The sequence below is a fragment of the Macroventuria anomochaeta genome (assembly GCF_010093625.1).
Source record: "Macroventuria anomochaeta strain CBS 525.71 unplaced genomic scaffold BU25scaffold_11, whole genome shotgun sequence".
Taxonomy (NCBI): domain Eukaryota; kingdom Fungi; phylum Ascomycota; class Dothideomycetes; order Pleosporales; family Didymellaceae; genus Macroventuria; species Macroventuria anomochaeta.
Genome location: NW_022985372.1, coordinates 434373 through 452985, shown reverse-complemented (window position 1 = coordinate 452985; position 18613 = coordinate 434373). Strand labels below are relative to the sequence as shown.

Here is an 18613-nt window from a genome sequence, read left to right as displayed (position 1 = left end):
TCTTTGAAAAGAAGATGCAAGACTGAAGGTGAGACAGTCAAGCTTCCTTGCTGCTATATACCCAACGCATCAAGCGTCTCTCCTGACCTGCTTTGACCATCTTCACGATCATTGACTGCATAGTATCGCTGTATCTGCCCATCCTATCATAGCCTCGAAGTTGTATATTACACTCCGACTGTGAACAAATGAAATGCAAGGTACCCACAACACATTTTTCAGTCGGTAGTCTTCATATGTCACGAGAGCGCCTACATTCTTGTGTTCCGCATCCTAATGAAATAATCCCCAGAACCACGAATTCGAAATGCGGGGTTCCGCCTCAAACCTGGAGCCGTGCAGCCAAAACGGAGTCAGGAACAATATGCTCAGCATACACGAAATGCCACAGCTGCACCTGCAATACTGAGCACGCATCCGGCTTGCGTCCGAGGTCGCTCGATATCTCGCTTATGCTGAAGTACTAACGGTTATCGTCGTTGTGTATGGCAGTCATGTTGGCTGAGATCCTTGAAACATGTGAGATGAACTTTGTGTTTTGTCGATCGCGGAGGTAAGCCCGGAAATGGCATGAGTGAGGTTGTGGTACAGTGAGGCCAAGATGAACTAAGCTGTACAACTGCTTGTTTGGGTATGGCGCCCGTTTGATCTCCACACCCCGCAATGTAAAGAAGGTTCCTTCCCGTGGCACGAGACAAAGTTTCATGCGAGATACTCGGTCCGAGAAGGTTCATACCGGTCTGTTGGTCGTTTGATGAACATTGAGTGGTTGTGAGTGGTTGGGTCTCGGACCGTGGGGCTAGCGTGCGTATTGCTGTCAGGAACCACGCACCTTCGCACATGATCGTTGCTACTCCACGAATGACCGCAAGCCGACAGTGGCGTCGTTGGGTATCATGATTCATGGTGCGGTAGAGAAACACTCCCGGTTGACCCTTTGGCATCGCTGATCCAAGAACTACGTACGCGTAACGTGGTGAGGTGAATGGTGGAACGTCAGCTATATATTGAGCTTCAAAGCTACTTGAACAGGGCCATCATCAGGAGTCCCGAGCTTCAGAACTTTCAACAGACGTGCATCAGCATGATGTTCTTCAAAGCCATCGTTGCCTTCCTACTCCAGGTCACTGCCCTGGTCGCGGCTGCAGACACGGCTGCATGGAAATCCCGCAGCATCTACTTCGTGCTCACAGACCGGGTCGCCCGCAGCAGTAGCGACACTGGAGGGGGTTCATGCAGCAATCTCGGAAAGTACTGCGGCGGTACCTTCAAGGGTCTCGAGTCGAAGCTTGACTACATCAAAGGTTTGGGCTTTGATGCTATCTGGATCACGCCTGTGGTTGCAAGTACGTGGTCTGACAATTCTTATTGCCTCGTCCGTAGCTGACACTCTAAATAGATAGTGCAGATGGATACCACGGATACTGGGCGCAAGACCTGTATGCGGTGAACTCCAATTACGGTACTGCAGCCGACCTGAAGAGTCTCGTTAGCGCGGCCCATGAAAAGGTAGGCTTTCACGTGCTCATGTACCCCTGTGCGGCTACTTACCCGTCAACAGGGTCTCTATGTTATGGTCGATGTGGTAGCGAATCACATGGGTTTCGCAAATATCGCCGATAACCGCCCAGCACCGTTGAACCAGGCCTCTTCGTACCATGCCGCCTGCGACATTAACTACTCGAACCAGACCAGTGTTGAAAACTGCCGGATCGCCAACTTGCCTGACATCAACACCCAGAGCTCTGAGATCCGAACCCTTTTGAACACCTGGGTTGGCTGGCTTGTGAAAGAGTACAGCTTCGATGGTGTACGTATCGATACCGTTAAGCATGTTGAAAAGGATTTCTGGTCCGGCTTTTCGTCTGCTATCGGTGCATACTCGATCGGTGAAGTGTTCGATGGAAACCCAAGCTACCTCGCTGGATATGCGAACTTGATGCCCGGTCTGCTCAACTATGCCGTCTACTACCCCATGAACAACTTCTACCAACAGAAAGGTTCATCGCAGACGCTTGTGGATATGATCGACACTGTCAGCTCGTCGTTCCCCGATCCTGCAGCGCTGGGCACATTCTTAGACAATCACGATAACCCTCGCTGGCTAAACCAGAAGAACGACCAGACGCTGCTCAAGAATGCTCTGGCTTTCGTCATCTTGTCTCGAGGCATTCCGATCCTGTACTACGGCACCGAGCAAGGATACGCAGGCGGTGCTGATCCTGCAAATCGTGAAGACCTGTGGCGTAGCAATTTCAACACCAATACAAACCTATACCAAGCCATCGCGAAGCTGTCTGCTGCACGCAAGGCTGCCGGAGGTCTCGCTGGTAACGACCACATGCACCTCTATGTAGCAGATACTGCTTACGCCTGGAGCCGAGCTGGAGGAAATCTGATCGTGCTCACTACCAACGCTGGAAGTAGCTCAAATGCCCAGCACTGCTTCAACACCCAGAAGGCCAATGGTCAGTGGACTAACGTCTACGGCAACAGCGCCACAGTGACCTCGGATGGCAACGGCCAAGCTTGCGTCAATGTAGCCAGTGGAGAGCCAATAGTCCTTCTTGCTTCCACAGCTTCGCCAACAACAACCGCTACACCAACAACTCTTCGCGCCTCCTCCACTTCCATCCGCAGCACGATTGGCACAGTCTGTCCAACCACTGTCTCCGTATCTTTTACAGAGCGCGTAGTCACTGTTCCGGGCGATACGATCAAGATTTCCGGCAACACTACGCAGTTGGGCAACTGGAATGCTGCAAGCGCTCCTGCGCTTTCGGCATCGCAGTACACGTCCAATAACCCCGTCTGGAATATCACTTTGAGGATGGTGCCAGGACAGGCGGTACAGTACAAGTTCGTGAAGGTGTCAAGCTCAGGTGCTCTGTCGTGGGAGAGCGATCCGAATAGGGCGTACACTGTGCCGGCTTGTCAGGCTAGTGCTACAGTGAGCAGTGAGTGGCGATGAAAGGGAAGCAGCAGTGTATCTAATCAGCGGCAGTGTTTCCGCAATGATAGATTGATGATCGATGTCACGATCTTCTGATTGGTGTTGAGGTGGAAGTGGCTGAGAAATCGTCACGCGTCGACTTCGTGACGCATGGGCTTAGTCACTAGTGTGGCCGAAGGGCAACCGTGTTCGACGCTTCTTTAAACCTTCCTACTACGGCAACTGCCCCTCAGCTGCGCGGCGTCCCCTTCTCTTCATCCCTCCTCTCTCACATGTCTAACCTCGAGCGCTTCCGAACAGCCACATATTACGACTATCACAAATTGATAAATGCTGCGAGTTCTGGCTGAATTGCGCGACCATGTCCACGAATTTGCGCTTACTTTCGACTCTACGAAGCTGACACGATGAGCAGAACGGAAAACGCATCAACCTTTCGCTTGTCTTTGGAGAGAACTCTGATCATTTCTAGCGGTTGCCACTATCAAAAGGGCGACTTTTTCCCGTCATCTGAGTCGTTGGCGTACGTCACAGTGTGGGTGACTTCCACTCTCCTCACGATAACACCACCAGGCTGTGCGGGTTCTCTTTCCAAGGAGGACTTCACCTGCGTTACCAGCTCGGTCTCATCAGACCAAGTCTCGAGCCCGCCGTGTTTCTTTCCCTTCCCCGTTTCCAGATGCGCAGACTTGAAGGTCGACCGCCTGTACGTCCCGGATGCTTCATATCGACCATCTGTTCCCCGGGAGGAGCCATAACCGACACGATCTCTTAGGATGTTGAATTGGGCAACGAATGCTGGAAGGCAAGTGCAAATTAAAGCAATACCAGCTTCGGCGTTACTGTCTCCTGTTAGCTGATTATCGAGCATGATACACAACATTCAACCGACCCTGACATAACCACTTGTACGAACAAGATTGTCGTATCTCTCGACTTTCCGTGGGTCAAAATCAAGTTCAACCGCCAGCCACTGAAGGCCGTTGCGAGGCCACCGACAGCAAGCATGCCGCCAACGCGAAGCTTCTTGACTGTGGGAAGCTGCAGAGACCAGGTTAAGGGCAGCGGCAACAGGAGGATGATGGCATCAGTGACTGTGCTGATGATCGAGTCGGCAGTGATGACCGCTGACTGGTTCAAGCATTTGCTCTGGTCGCCCTGCCAGTACGCAGAAATCGGCCAGCATATCCGGATCTTAAGGATGAGGGAGATGATATAGTACACGACGAGCAGTCCTCCCAGAGCATATATGCCTTGTATCCTCCTCTTGTATGGTGAGAAGATTCGAGCGATCAGTGTGAGGAGGCTAAGCTTGATGGCTAGAGTCATCGGAGCGTAGAAGATCGTGGCGGCGTATGCGGTTTGAAGAAATTTCTCAGCTGTTTCTTTCGAGATATCCCACATGTGGTAGCCTCCGCCATGGACACTCACTTCCTTGGTCAGCACAGTCAATCCACATACACTGAAGGAATCATACATACGAATGAACCCAGATATGCAGTATCCGGTCATAAGCAGCCAGGACACAAACGTAAGGTCTGTAATTGATCAGCACTCATCTACTTGGCGGTAGCTCGGCCTCCACTCACAGTCATCGACGGCTAAGTCCAGACCAACAGTTCTAAACTTGTGGTACCCTCTGATCCAGACGAATATGGTGCAGAAGGTCATTGTGAGCGCCTGTGTCACGAAGTTGATGGTCCTTAGCTCGTCCTTGGGATGGTCCAGGTCAGACGTATAGCCTTGAGGCGGCGATGCAGCTGCTGTTGCCGTCATGACAAGCACTGGAGGCTCTGATTAATCACGCAACTCTAAACAATGAAGCCTGATGGATACTCACCCTGGGTTTTGCACTACGATTCTGCAGTCTGCACTTGTACAGCAAGCAGCCTACCACGCATCAAAACCCATTGCCCCTATATACCGGAACACGCGGAAACGACCCCCGTTCGGATGCAACAGAAGATCTCTACCATCCAAAGTACTGGATCAGACTCAGGAGAAGCACCTACATGAGCCGTCTTCCCACAGCTGCACGGTGCGCAGCACGTTCGGTCTACCCACATATGCAGAAGACCTAGTAATGTGTTTCGTAACGCGAAGAAGCAATGCACATGTAGGATCACGAACGGCCGAGTATCCACCAATCATCTTCCAACGTAGACAGTTCCGCTTTGCTATGCAATGCGCGGCAACTGTGAGGCCAAGTTCGACTTGCTTTTCTCGTGTTCGGGATGAAGCGTCCGAATGTTGGCCAAAGCGGACATCGATGATTGCGAGCGGCACGACCCCTGCACGAAGGATTCGCTTGCGGACGGGTTAACCATCTCCCGCATTCACACTTCCCGTTTTTAGTCAGACCATGTCAGAAAACGGTTATCGCGGATCGGATCCGAAACGACTTCTGTGGCTCCCATGATTCAGTCAAGGGCCAACGGAATGCCATCATCGCTAATGTCGACTCAGCTGGTGACTGATCTGCCCACGACAATGCACATCACTGCCAGAAAGCCATGAGCTCCAGGAGACAAACTCCATCTCGAGCAAAGGTGAGTACGAGAGACCCACTTGAAGGACTCGGCAGTGTCTGAATGAGGCAGCGACTTGGTGATAAGAGGACCCGTAAACGTATTCCGCTATACAATTTTCACAACCCACAACCTCGGGACGGCTCGTAAACCCCTCCATCACGGTATGATAACCACATGCGGCACTCACCCAAGCAAACCTGGTTTGGCTGATAGGTGGACTGGGTCTAGCATGCCGCTCCAACACGCGTCTTGGTGCCCACTCTCGCATGACAACAAGCGATGATCAAGTATACCTGACCATGTCGCCTTTTCGCACGAAGGGTCGAAAGCGTTATCGCATCATTCCACCTGAGCGACGCAGTTGTTGCGCAGACCCTCAAACATCCCCACCATGACCATCCCCGTTGGCCCATCGTCCAAGCTCTTTGAGCCACTGACCATTGGCAATGGCAAGATCAAGCTTGACCATCGTGTGGTGCTCGCACCATTGACCAGGAACCGAGGAACACCACTCAGCGCAGAAAGTACAGCTGGGAAGCCAAATCGCATATGGCTTCCGAACGACCTTATGGTAGAGTACTACACTCAGCGTGCTAGTAAGGGTGGACTTATCATCACTGAGGGCGTACCGCCATCTCTCGAGGTGAGCGGAGTTCCAGAATGTCGCGGATCTTCCTTGATCTTCTGTGGTTGGTTTTGAGGAGAGCCGGGACAAAGATATTTTGTTTACCCGCGAAGACGTGAGCAATTCTAACCTGACATGACAGGGTAATGGAATGCCAGGTGTTCCTGGTCTTTTCCTTGAGGAACAGAAGGCAGGCTGGAAGAAGATCGCAGACGCTATCCACGCACAGGGCGGTTACGTATACCTTCAGCTCTGGTATGCAATCCATCAACAAACATTCGAGACCAGGCTGACAAGTAAAGGCATTCCGGACGAGCCAACATCCCACAAATGACAGGCACACCAATCGTCAGTCCCTCCGGTCTACCCTGGGACAACCCAGACGAATGCTTCGCATACCCACCCCCACACACTTCCAAGCAAGCCCGTTACGTCGACAACCCGCCTATCGAGCTCACCGTAGAGCACATCAAAAGGACCATGCAAGACTACGTTCGCACAGCCAAATGGGCTATGTCATGCGGATTTGACGGCGTGGAACTCCATGGCGGTAACGGGTACTTGCCCGAGCAGTTCCTCGCTTCTAACGTCAATAAGCGGACAGACGTGTATGGCGGGAGCCCAGAGAAGCGTTGTACCTTTACGCTTGAGCTAATGAATGAGCTGAGCAAGGCGGTTGGAGACGAGAACCTGGCTATCAGACTGTCGCCATTTGGGCTGTTCAACCAGATTCGCTGCGAGCAGCGCATGGAGACATGGACAACACTGTGTCGCAAGCTGAAGGCGGCACATCCAAATCTGTCATATGTGAGCTTCATAGAGCCTGTGAGTTGCAGTCTAGTTTCGGTCCAGGAGCAACACTGACAGTCATCCCAGCGCTATGAGCAGATCCACAACGAAACCGAAAAGCAAAAGTTCCTCGATTCCTGGGGCCTCAGCTCGATCGACCTCACTCCCTTCCGCGACATCTTTGGCAGCACACCTTTCTTCTCCGCTGGTGGCTTCGATGACACGAACTCCTGGGGTGTGCTCGAGTCCGGGAAGTACGATGCGCTGCTGTACGGCAGGTACTTCATTAGCAACCCAGACTTGCCAAAGAGGCTGAAGGAAGGATTGCCACTTGCGCCGTATGATCGCAGTAGGTTCTATGGGCCATTTGAGGACAACGCGATCTGCTACACAGATTATCCTAAGTGGGAACAAGCAAGCACACCTTAGATTAGGTCGCCGTAGGAAGGCTGAATGATCGCTCGATTATGCGCTTATGGTAGGCAGCTGATGTTTGCCAAATTGGTGTGGTCAGCAATGCTCCGCGGAGTCATGCACAGTAAGTGGGGTTTATAATCTTTCTCGTTAAGCCTACAAAGGCTGAGAAACTGCGGCTCAACTGGCCTTGCAAAGCAAAGAATCATGGATATCATGCACTGCACCTCTGCTTACCTGGGCCTTTTTAATACACCTTATTCTCCCAAAGATTCAATCTTGTTGCGGCAAGGGCCGCTGTAGAATACGATGGGATACTGCGCTGAGTTGCTAGCTAGCCAGGAGAAGACGACTATACACCTGACCTGTAACACACTAGACTGGGTAATTTGCTACGGGCATAGTCCGACCTTGTACGGACCGATTGATACCGCAACAGATTTTGTCAGAGTTCAGTGAAGAACTGTACGCAAAGGGAAGATTTTGAAGATTGTATTGAGGTTGTATTGAGTGAAGCTACGAACAGTATATATAGGTGAGTAGCTGTAAACAACGCTAGTGTAACGTGGCAGTCACTCTCATGGAGGTGAGGTACGACAGGCAGGAGCACCCCAAACCGTGACAGATTTTCACTTTCACTCCGGACACTCGAGCCTAATCCAAAATGACTAATGCTTCTGACGACACCATACTTCCAATGTCAAAGTGCGGTAGCCCAGATCAGCAGAATACAAAAGAGCCAGAGCTTTCTTTTGGAGAGTCAGACTCGGCCTGAGACACAAAGACAGCTTCGGGAGACCTTTGGCCGAGCGATATCTCAAAGTGATCGACTACCCTCTTGACGGTTCTCCAGTAAGGAACGTGGACACAGCATCAGCGACCAGAGATGCAGGCTTCAGAGGGTCACTTCACGAACAGGCGGACGATGTGATACGAGTCATTCTTAATAGTGATAAGAAAATGCTGACGTCCCTAAGTTCTGAGTTGCTTCTCTCAGGGTCGCAGTGTATCAACCAGCCGAAGCGCACCTATGTAAGCACTATCGACTTCTTTGGAAACTTCACCCACGGAAACCATATCTACAAGATATAGTCTCAGGAAACCATATCTACAAGATATAGTCTCAGAAAACCATTCCCGAATATAGTATCGTATCGACACATTTGTGTTCCACAATGACGTCTGTGGTTATTGCAAAGGCGGCACCTTGAGTAAACTACAGTACACCGGAAACCACGAGAGTAGCAGAGCAATTTCAGGATAGCTCGAGATTCTGTCGGTAGAGCTATCGGTAAGATCCGCTTCATACGCTGTCATATGACGTGACTGATGTCGTTCCAGTTATCTGTCTTGCCCCTCATGCCGCCAGAACTGTAAGAGTCGGAGCCAGGGCTGCTGAACGTGGTCTTTATCATGCGGGCAAGACTTGCGCAAACGCGAATTGGAGGTGGCTAGCTATGATGCACCAAGCATTGACGTTCGACAATCGATCTGGCTCGCTTCCAACGAGCTTCGAGCCAAATGAGATGTTGGAGCATCTCGTGCTTCACATCCTTGTTGGCAATCACCGTCGGCATATGAAGCTACTGGAGGTGCTGCGAGGGGCTGACATCCTCAATCGGTGGCAAGTGCATACGTACGTCTTCGATACCTAGGCTCTCGAGGTCAATGTACAAATAAACTGAAACGTCAGTAGCGTACGGCCGAGTAGACCGGACGAGCTGAACAAACCCTAGGAACTCATCGTAGCTTCGCGGAAGATAGAGGGAACAATTGTGGGCCTTTCGAAATTCCTAGATTGGCTGTCTGATCGTGAGCGCACGCGTCTCAACAACGCAGCGGCCTCTCCAAGGAACAGCGAAACGATAGAGTATCTTGGTACCTCAAGAGACGAGCGTGAGTACAGCAAGCAGGAGATTGCTACGCAGATCGGTTTGTACAATGAGCTGTACAATGTCTTTGCGCAACGAATCAGCATAGAGCAGGTGACATTGTTAGTTGCGTTATTCCTTCCGCTTTCGCTAGCTGCCGCTGTACTCTCCATACAAACTCGTTTCGTCGATCTAGGTCTTCTGTTGGACGACTCTTTAGGTGTCATGATTGATACGCTTGCGTCTTTGGTTGCACTCTTCAACGCATACTGAAAGGGCATCTACGACGATCTACTGCACAATATATATCATGGTTTACTTGCATTTCCGAGCTATCCGAGAAGGGTCACAATATTCTGGGTTTTCTTCTGGATTTCTGCCCTGTTAGCGTCCTTTCTGCTAGGGATGTTGAAAAACGTAACCCTCGGTCTCAAAGTTTTGGGCTTCGAAGCCGCCGCAATCTTGGGGCCATGGCTGCTATCGCTTCCTTTGTTTGATCGTTTGTGTTGCAGTGACCATACTAGGTGTTTATAGTTTACACTGCTCCTTGCGAATTGATCGCACCGCCTCCATCATGATAATTACTTCCGAAGGAAGCATCTAAAATTGTTGGTAGTGGTGCACCAGGGACTCAGCGACACGGAGAGCGAAACCTCTGACTGGCTATAATCAAAGGTTGCTGTGTTTGGCCAAGATTGTTGTGGAAATTTTACATAAGCAGACTTCGCTAGTAAGAGCGTGGGAGTAGGTGCAGAAGGAGCAGCTGCAGAGGAGAGAGCGGCAAGGCAGCGTGGAAGTGAGGAAGGTGGCGTACGACGCGCGAGAAGGAGCAACAAGAACAAGAACATCACAGTACATGCAGAAGTGCAACAGAACAAGGGTAGCAACAACTGCAGGCACGATAAAGGAAAGGATGCGAGAGAGTAGACAAGGAAAGTTGCATCTGCGTACAAACAGTCTGTGATGCTCTCCTGCGGAAACGTTATCAGCGCGTACACCACCAAGATCTTTACGCCTGACAGATCTACGTAAGCCGATCTGGCCGCATAAGGAGTTTTACAATCGAAGTCAAGGTGGTATTCATACATCTTGTGGAACTCTAGGGAGATGCAGGCCAATATCAGAAGGTGTAACTGCATGAGCAGTGTCGGTCGGAGGCTGTGGTCAATGATTGAATTACTATCCGTGTTGGCCGATTGTGTTGGTGTACAGGAGCTCTCGGCTCAGAGGTAAGTGCACTTGCCTTCGGGCAGTGCCTTCCTCAATAGAATATCATGTGACTTAGGCCATGTAGTTACAGAAGGGCTAGGTATAGGATCCATATTTTGAATCCTCTGGTCAAAGCACTGTGCGTAAGCTTCCCATGACTTCTGCAAAGTCAAGATCAAACGATCGTTCTGTATCGATACCGAGACCGGGAAGATTGAGTGCTCTCGTACATGACCATTCGAATTTCAATAGAATCTTATTCATATGCTATTTTGAATTTTTCTATATGTCTATATCTGTATCATCAAATCGAGCGACTGGACTCACGTAGGCTTCCACCTGAGCAGAGTGAAAGAGTGCTTAGGGAACGTGAAAGCACCCTTACCATCCCATGAGCTCTCCTTGATACCAACCTGCTGGTCTTCGGCGGTGTTAGTGACCTGGACATGCTCACCAGTAACAGTGTGCACCTCAACCTTATCCGCCTTGATGCCGCTCAGGTCAACCTCGAAGTCTTTGTCCTCGCTGACATTGGTAACAGCCAAGTTGACATAGCCATCCTCACCAGCAACAGCGCAGGCATCGATGTAGGGAGTCTCGATAGTTCCACGGATCCAGTAGGGGTTGGTGCGGCCAGTGTACTCAGGCGATCTGACGTTCAGAGCGATGGTGTGGCCGCGCATGTACTTGCTGAAGAGAAGCAACGGCCACCAGATGGTCTGCTTGATGAGGCCGTCCTTGGTGGTCATGAGAGGCGAGATGACGTTGACAGACTGTGCAATGTTGGCCATGCCCATGTCTTTGGCCTGGCGGATGAAGGCGTTCAGGAAGACGGCAACAGCAAGGGCGTCGGAGAGAGTGTACTTCTCCTCAGCACCCTCCTCACCAGGTGCACGGACAGGATCCCAGACATTCCACTCGTCGAAGCAGATGGTGGGTCTTGGGACGGTCTCAGGAACCTTGTTCTCAATGCGGGCAAGGTCAATGAGCGCACTTGTCATCTGAATTGCACGCTCCGCAGCCCTGGGTGCAGTAGCGTTAGGCAGGTGCTCGTTGTCTGCTGTGTAGATGTGGATGCTGTGCATGTCGATGAACGACTTGGTGGTGTCACCACTCAGGCCATGAACAGACCACTTGACGCACTGGTTGAGGACGTAGTAATCCCAAGATGAGTAACCGGTCTCACCGCAGAGGATAAGGGTGATGCTAGGGTCGAGTAACTTCAGAGCCTTGGCCCATTGCCATGCCTTCTTTGCGTAGTCTTCCTTGGTCATCTGCTCGACCTGCCATGGTCCCCAGCACTCATTACCGAGAGCCCAGTACTTGACCTGCAATGAAGGTAAGTAAGTAGTAGACGATATGATGGGAAGTTGCGTACATTGTAAGGCTTCTCACGACCATTCTTGCGGCGCAGGTTAGCGTAGTATGAGTTGCGGTCCGAGTTGCAGTACTCGAGCCATCCCAAAGCTAGAATGATACACGTCAGTACTCAATACGAGAGACGGTGAACACGAGCGACTAACCTTCCGCTAGGGTTCCTGTACCAAAGTTCAAGCAAAGGTAAGGCTCAGTACCAACGACTTCACACCATTTCATGAACTCGTCAGTACCAAACTCGTTGGTTTCTGTGCCGATCCAAGCAAGTTCTGGCCTGTGCCGATCGTTAATAAACTGCATGCATGAAAAATTCCAGAACGTGTCGATCGATCGCATCGAAACGATCCCAACATTCAAGTAACGACCACCCGTAAACGGAAATGAAGCGATTGCCTTACCTCGCAGGCCTCTGGTCTCTGGGGCCAATGCCATCTCTCCAGTCGTAAGTTGCAACAAAGTTACCACCTGGGTAACGGACCACAGGCACTTTCAGTTCCTGAAATGCCTCAATGACGTCTTTCCGGAAACCGTTCTCGTCTGACAGCGGATTGCCAGGATCGTAGATGCCGCCGTAAATGCAGCGTCCCATATGCCTAGACTTTGGTCAATGCGGCTCTGCGCACAACTTTGCCTCTCGCTAGGCTTATTGTCTTGATGCTTACTCTGTGAAACCTCCATATATGTTCTCGTTGATCTTTGCGATCTTGTTAGTTGGGTGAATGCTGATCAAGGGCTTCTCGCCTTCCGGAATGCTCGTGAAAGTCGCCATGTTGGTATCGATTTTGGTAACGATTTGGTTGGTGATTTGGACAGAATACAAACACAGTGAACAAAATTGTGACCGTGAATCTCCGTGGATAGTGGCATGATACCACGTGAAGTCGCTCAAAGCTCCGATGTATGCAGTGAGCCGCGGTATGCGCCGATGACAAGTGCCGGAAATAGTTAGACCGCCATGTATGTGATTCGCGGATAAAAGCTGCCCAGCATTGCGACGGAGCGATGGCACTCTTGTTTGCGCCCTAGCCGTGTACGGGATGCTTACCGACGCCATACAACGAGCCCCAAATCTTGGCCTAAGAAAAGCCACCAGTCGTCGCTTCATCATCTTCCCGGACCGGAGACACTTGCCTTCATCAAGCAATCGGAGCATACGCGCCGTGCAGGAGATTGCGGGCAGACAGTGCAGCTAGCGACGAAAAAGCGGAGGTGTGGAGAGACCTGGGGAACTAGGTTCCTGGGTCATTCGACACGCCATCCTCGGCATGCGGTAACAATGTAACAACAAGCAGGGCAACCCGGCACTTGCTTGAGAGGTATAAAGCGCGTGTGGATCGCTGTGTGGGGTTGGTATCCTCTTGTTGCAGCACCGCGGCCTCAAGAAAGTTGATCATTCACGATGGCGCTTCCTCCTAAGTGGTACCAGGTAAGAGATTCATTCAGTCCACAACGCGGAAAGAGCAAACAGCAAGCAATCATCGAAGCAAACCTTGATGCAGTGAAGATGCCTGCGCTTCGAAGTGGAAGCTGCAGATACGCAACAGACTATCAAGGGTTTCGATAGTTGTCGGTCGCAAACCGTCCAAGCTCAACCAGCAATCTGGTAGCGTCTAGTAAGGGATTGTATACTGACAAAATTGCAGTTCCTGGTTGGCCTCTTCGCCTCCCTCGGATCCCTCCTTTACGGTTACGATTTGGGTGTTATTGCGCAGGTCATCGCCTCGCAGTCATTCAATGCTGAATTCAAACCCCTTCCGAACGAAACAGGTGCGGTAGTATCGGTCTTCACAGGCGGTGCCTTCTTCGGTGCTGCTTTGGCCGGCCTTGCTGGTGACAAGCTTGGTCGTCGATGGACCATCTTCATTGGTGCTGCCATCTTCTGTCTCGGAGGTGCTCTCCAGACTGGAGCCCAGTCTCTTGCGTACCTGTACTCTGGACGTGCTATTGCTGGCCTTGGGTAAGTCCCAGAATGGTGAAACAACGAGTTCCCAGCAACTGACAGCGTTTTAAGTGTCGGTACTCTTTGCATGATCATTCCCCTGTACCAGGCCGAGTTGGCTCACCCCAGCATTCGTGGTCGTGTCACTGCTCTCCAGCAGTTCATGTTGGGCATCGGTGCGTTGTGCGCAGCCTGGATCTCTTACGGTACCTACGTTGGATTCTCGCCTACCGACAACGGTCAATGGCGAACTCCTCTCGGTATCCAGGTCATCCCCGCTGTTCTGCTCGCAACGCTTATCATGATATTCCCTGAGTCGCCGCGTTGGCTCATAGATCATGGTAAGGTTGAGGAAGGTCTCAAGACTCTTGCCAGGCTCCACGCTCATGGCGATGAGACCGACCCCTGGGTCCAGGCCGAATTCCAGCAGATCCAGGATACTATTACCTTCGAACACGAACATGAGGCGAAGTCGTACACCGAGTTGTTCACCGACAGGTCTTGCTTCCGTCGTCTTTTCCTTGCCTGCGCCATTCAGGGTTCTGTCCAGATGACCGGTGTCTCCGCTATCCAGTACTACTCTGTCGAGATTTACTCTCAGATGGGTATTGCTGGTGACGACACTCTGAAATACCAGGCTATTTCCTCCATCATTGCTCTGGTCGCTCAGGCTTTATGTATCCTCCTCATCGACAAGTTCGGTCGCCGCTGGCCCCTTATCTTCGGTAACCTCGGAAACACGGTTACTTTCATCATCTCTATCATCTTGCTTGCTGTCTTCCCTCCCGGCTCGAGCAACAACAGCGCTGCCGCTTGGGGTTTCATCGTTACCACCTGGGTCTACAACTTCAGTTTCAGTGCCACCTGTGGGCCGTTGTCCTGGATCATCCCCGCTGAGATTTTCGACACAAAGACTCGTTCGAAGGGTGTCGCGCTTGCTACGATGGTATCGTTCGGTTTCAACACCATGATCGGACAGGTTACCGGAATCGCGATGAAGAGCGTTGGCTGGAGATTCTACATACTGTTCGTCGTAAGTCACAGCCACCCTGATTTTGACAACTCAGTACTAACAGAATATTAGGTTTGCAACTTTACAAACGCGATCTTCTTCTACTGCTTCCTGCCCGAGACCGCCAAGCGTCCTCTTGAGGAGATGAACTACCTCTTCACCAACGCTCCTTACTTCGTTCCTGGCATGAACAAGCGTGACTGGCAGAGCACTGATATCGAGCGCCGTGTCGCAGAGGTCGAGGCCAAGCAGGGATCTATTTCCCATCACGAGGGTACCTACGAACAGAAGTTCTAAGCGAATGACTGAGAAGTCACGGGCTTGACATTCAATAGCTCTCGATGGGCCGATCGGAAGTGCCAAGTAGCAGTAGTAATAGAGTTGTAGCGATGAGAAGAAGACAATGTAATTCAGTCTATTCTGGACTCAACATACTCATGCATACTGCGACTTCCTGATTCAATGCCAAAGCCCAAGAGGCCGTACACATGCCAACACTGTGCATTGCTATTCTCAAGCTGAAACTGGGCAGCCGCAATTGCAACGCAGTCTACAGGATGGAATCGACTTGCGTTGTGTACATGAAGGACTAGTTGGTGGCGCTGAGGGGTAATTTCGATAGATATGCGTACCGTCGTAGTGTGTGTAGAGGTCGGCGAAGCCGCCGACTTTTCGCAAAGATGCAAGCCGCACTTCATTTTCGGTCTGTGCACACACGTCCACACGCGTTTCTTGAGCTTCTCTTCAACACCACTTGTGATGCAGATGTGCGACACGCAAAGATACTGACGCTCTCGTGCCCGTACTATGGCCTCTGAAAGATTCACTGCAAGGCATACGGATTTCGCTGACGCCTTGCATCTTTGCTCTTTTGAATACCTTCTCCCAGCCACGATGCAAAGCAGTACTTTCTTCACAGTACGGCGATACGCGAGCAGATCGTACAACAAGCAACGGGGCTCCAGAATAGATCTGTACTAAACCTTCATCTTATTTGAGACGTTTCTCTGGAAATTGGTCTGCTTTCATGCCGACCTGGATCTCCAGAGGTATGCCAAGGCAACCTCAACAATGCATCATAAACATCAACACCACACGTTCGAACTCATCTCGTAGGGCTAGCCCCACCTTACTATCCAGATGCTCGATAGGTTTTGGAGATTTCAGAGCAAGCAGCTATCTCCCGCGCCAGCGTCTCATATATCAAATCGACGAGTGGCAATGATTTGGTGAATAGTGGAATGCGCCGGTTGTGGCTATGCCGGTTTCAGATCAACCTTCATACGTTATGCCCCGAACCTGCATCGCAGCACTCTGGAATTTGAGACTCGACGTTCGATTTCTACGCTTTAACACAACAAACACTCGCATTAGTATCAACGCCGGCTATTATATCGACGCATCGCTGGACTCGAACGCACAGGCACAGGATGTGGTTTAAGAAGGAGAACGACGTCGAAATGTCGGGGATGCAGGGGCAAACGCAGTATGAGGGTCCTCCAGAAGAGACAGAATACCGGCCCGTGAACTGGAAGAAGATCTTCCTGTCGCCAAAGTACATACGTATGCTGCTCTTGAACCTGCAGCCCTGCGCGGACGCTAACCGAGTCAACAGCATGGCACATCTTAGGAATAGCTATCCTCATTGTGACCGTACTGCTGTTGCTGCATCATGATGAGGTCGTCTACGTAAGTTGACACCGCTCTCTCAGTTCTTGTGTGATGATGTTGACGCTGTGCTTCTCCAGAAACTTCGCCCCTTTTCAGAAAAGGTCCGTGACCTTCCCGCCGGGTGGCTGATCCCCGTCGCCATCCTAGTCGTCATATCATTTCCACCGCTCTTCGGTCACGAGATCATTGCGCTGCTATGTGGTGTCGTCTATGGACTATGGATCGGTTTCGCTGTTGTCGCAGCAGGAACATTCATCGGCGAAAGTAAGACTCTCTTCATTGCACGTGTTTGGTATGGTACTGACAACCACATAGTCGGCACTTGGTTCGCATTCAAGCACCTGTTCCGCCGCAAAGCCCTCAAACTTGAGCGTACAAACCTCAACTACGGCGCCATGGCGCGCCTCACTCGTGACGGAGGTTTCTTCATCGTCCTTATCATCCGACTCTCCGCGATCCCAGCGCACTTCTCAACCGCCGTATTTTCAACCTGCAACGTCAGGTTCTGGCACTTCGTCGTTGCCACTCTACTTTCTCTGCCGAAGCAGATCTTCCTCGTATACCTAGGTGTCCTCCTCGTTCAGGACAGCGACGACAATATGATCAAAACCATCATGTTCGGCGTGGTGTTCTTGATCACCATCGCGATGGGTGTCTGGATCTGGATCAAGATGACCAAGATCAAGAAGGTGCTGTTTGACGAGCAGGAGGCACGGCGAGTAAAGAGGGCAGAAAGCCAGGTACGGATCGTGCCAGATGTGAAGAGTGCATTCGAGAGGCGGTATGATGAGGGGCCGTCGGAGTTCACGTTGCAGCCGACGCAGCCAACAAGGATGGTATGAGCGCTGTGCGCCGTCCGTCCATCGGACATTCAAGAAGCTTGAGCTGGTTTAAAGATTCAGCGTAATGACACAACGATGTTTGTTCTTTCATTCTCCTGGCTTTTAAGATTTTATCGATCCCTCCACACCAATCCCGCCCTAGCATCGTCCTCAAGATCTACAGTATTTGCCCTAACCAACTCCCTCACATCCGCACCCCCCATAACCCACACCACCCTCCACGCCATCACGCACAATCCCCCAATCACCGATCCCGGTATAACCAACCTCGCTAATATCCTCTCCCACGTCACTTTCCTCTCCTTCCATGTCCTATATCCGTGTTTCTTCTGCTTCGCCCACTCCATCTCGATATCTTCATTCAGGATTACATTGTTGCTAAGGCGAAACAATAGGTCGTGCAGGATGATCATGATGGCTAGTGCGGCTAGGGCGCCGTAGCCCCATAGTGTTTGCGTTTCCCAGGGCGAATGGGCGCGCCGGCCCAGCATATCGTATAGATTATCGAAGCACTGGACCATGATGTGGATGATGCGCGGGACGAGGAACATTGCTATGGCTGTACCCACGACCTTGAGCAGCAGTATTGACAATCTCGTTATAGCGTTGATGGTATGCCGTAGAAACGCCCGCGGTAAGGATACAGAACGGCTTGCATGATGGGTTGGGTCCATTTTTGGCAGGACCAGCATCGTGTCGTAGGTCAGATGCCGTGGTAGTGTCAAGTCGTGGATGGTGGGTATCGTCTCCATGCGCCAGGTTTGCAATCCCTGATATGGAGTTTGCCTTTTGAATATGGTTGTTTGGGCAACGATCAGCGTCGCAGTCCTGTCCCTTCCGCGAAGAATGTCGTTGCTCGAGATATCCCCATTGGGTCTTCTTACTGCAAGGCCCTTGCGGAAGCAGACAATGCGTACGCGCGTTTCGGTAGTACGAATAACCTTTTCCAAACTCTCTCTTTGCGCAGTCCAGGGTAATCTTTGTTGCAGGCTTTCGTGACCAGTGAAGTAATCGTAGCTCTCAAAGGGCGGTCGTGACGTTGCTCTTCTCTTGATGAAGGGTCCTCCCCCTTTTGCCCTGCAGCTGTCCCAGTCGCAGTTGCACGAGCGCTCCTGCCAGCGGCTACGAAGCGGCAAGACAGCCCCTGGATATATCTCCCAACGGCACGAAGGATACTTGCTTACTGCGCGCTCTTCACGCGTAATGTCGCAAACGATGCCTCGGTACGATTTGCGTTGTGGTTGTTCGCGCCAAGCCCCGCGTTCAGCTCTTCACCGACTCTTTCTTGTCCTACTCTTACAGTACTCTCACGTCGCACCTTCAGTACTTGCAGCCAGCGTGAAAGGTGTAAAATCGCCCGCAAATTCGCGGTCTCACAAA

The 18613-nt window shown here is 51.3% G+C and overlaps 10 protein-coding genes across 10 annotated transcripts; 5 read left to right on the top strand and 5 right to left on the bottom strand.

Moving 5' to 3' along the window:
• Window positions 1–1084: 1084 nt before the first annotated feature.
• BU25DRAFT_338135 (carbohydrate-binding module family 20 protein) lies at window positions 1085–2971 on the top strand (the record flags this gene model as incomplete). Its single annotated transcript, XM_033702709.1, has 3 exons — window positions 1085–1346; window positions 1400–1509; window positions 1562–2971. The coding sequence occupies 3 exons, from the start codon at window positions 1085–1087 to the stop codon at window positions 2969–2971; spliced, it is 1782 nt and encodes a 593-aa protein (XP_033563249.1).
• A 466-nt stretch (window positions 2972–3437) lies between these two features.
• On the bottom strand, window positions 3438–4834 carry BU25DRAFT_390089 (uncharacterized protein; the record flags this gene model as incomplete). Its single annotated transcript, XM_033704551.1, has 5 exons — window positions 4794–4834; window positions 4543–4737; window positions 4435–4491; window positions 3846–4383; window positions 3438–3795 (listed from the first exon to the last, which is right to left on the bottom strand). Exons 2-5 carry the CDS (start codon window positions 4727–4729, stop codon window positions 3438–3440), a joined length of 1140 nt encoding a protein of 379 aa, XP_033563248.1. The 5' UTR covers window positions 4730–4737; window positions 4794–4834.
• On the top strand, window positions 4624–5601 carry BU25DRAFT_26168 (uncharacterized protein). Its single transcript, XM_033701737.1, has 2 exons — window positions 4624–5502; window positions 5554–5601. Exon 1 carries the CDS (start codon window positions 4782–4784, stop codon window positions 5274–5276), a length of 495 nt encoding a protein of 164 aa, XP_033563247.1. The 5' UTR covers window positions 4624–4781; the 3' UTR covers window positions 5277–5502; window positions 5554–5601.
• BU25DRAFT_409526 (uncharacterized protein) lies at window positions 5334–5799 on the bottom strand. The gene is made up of 2 exons (XM_033706075.1): window positions 5554–5799; window positions 5334–5502 (listed from the first exon to the last, which is right to left on the bottom strand). The coding sequence occupies exons 1-2, from the start codon at window positions 5750–5752 to the stop codon at window positions 5405–5407; spliced, it is 297 nt and encodes a 98-aa protein (XP_033563246.1). The 5' UTR covers window positions 5753–5799; the 3' UTR covers window positions 5334–5404.
• Window positions 5702–7823, top strand: BU25DRAFT_409524 (FMN-linked oxidoreductase). The gene is made up of 4 exons (XM_033706074.1): window positions 5702–6127; window positions 6252–6364; window positions 6412–6934; window positions 6986–7823. Exons 1-4 carry the CDS (start codon window positions 5876–5878, stop codon window positions 7325–7327), a joined length of 1230 nt encoding a protein of 409 aa, XP_033563245.1. The 5' UTR covers window positions 5702–5875; the 3' UTR covers window positions 7328–7823.
• Window positions 7824–9780: 1957 nt separating this feature from the next.
• BU25DRAFT_409522 (uncharacterized protein) lies at window positions 9781–10214 on the bottom strand (the record flags this gene model as incomplete). The annotated part of the gene is given in 3 exon segments (XM_033706073.1): window positions 9781–9812; window positions 9832–9928; window positions 9944–10214. Coding segments are annotated over 3 exon segments (214 nt in total), but the record flags the coding sequence as incomplete, so codon positions are not given.
• Window positions 10215–10721: 507 nt separating this feature from the next.
• BU25DRAFT_365107 (glycoside hydrolase family 51 protein) lies at window positions 10722–12633 on the bottom strand (the record flags this gene model as incomplete). The annotated part of the gene is made up of 5 exons (XM_033703807.1): window positions 12432–12633; window positions 12168–12362; window positions 11916–12043; window positions 11771–11859; window positions 10722–11720 (listed from the first exon to the last, which is right to left on the bottom strand). Coding segments are annotated over exons 1-5 (1518 nt in total), but the record flags the coding sequence as incomplete, so codon positions are not given.
• A 262-nt stretch (window positions 12634–12895) lies between these two features.
• Window positions 12896–15144, top strand: BU25DRAFT_365104 (general substrate transporter). The gene is made up of 4 exons (XM_033703806.1): window positions 12896–13195; window positions 13413–13726; window positions 13781–14741; window positions 14793–15144. The coding sequence occupies exons 1-4, from the start codon at window positions 13169–13171 to the stop codon at window positions 15015–15017; spliced, it is 1527 nt and encodes a 508-aa protein (XP_033563242.1). The 5' UTR covers window positions 12896–13168; the 3' UTR covers window positions 15018–15144.
• A 1006-nt stretch (window positions 15145–16150) lies between these two features.
• Window positions 16151–17308, top strand: BU25DRAFT_390076 (uncharacterized protein; the record flags this gene model as incomplete). Its single annotated transcript, XM_033704550.1, has 4 exons — window positions 16151–16283; window positions 16336–16409; window positions 16469–16655; window positions 16707–17308. 4 exons carry the CDS (start codon window positions 16151–16153, stop codon window positions 17231–17233), a joined length of 921 nt encoding a protein of 306 aa, XP_033563241.1. The 3' UTR covers window positions 17234–17308.
• Window positions 17289–18136, bottom strand: BU25DRAFT_26109 (uncharacterized protein). Its single transcript, XM_033701728.1, has one exon. It carries the CDS (start codon window positions 17983–17985, stop codon window positions 17344–17346), a length of 642 nt encoding a protein of 213 aa, XP_033563240.1. The 5' UTR covers window positions 17986–18136; the 3' UTR covers window positions 17289–17343.
• Between the last annotated feature and the right edge of the window lie 477 nt (window positions 18137–18613).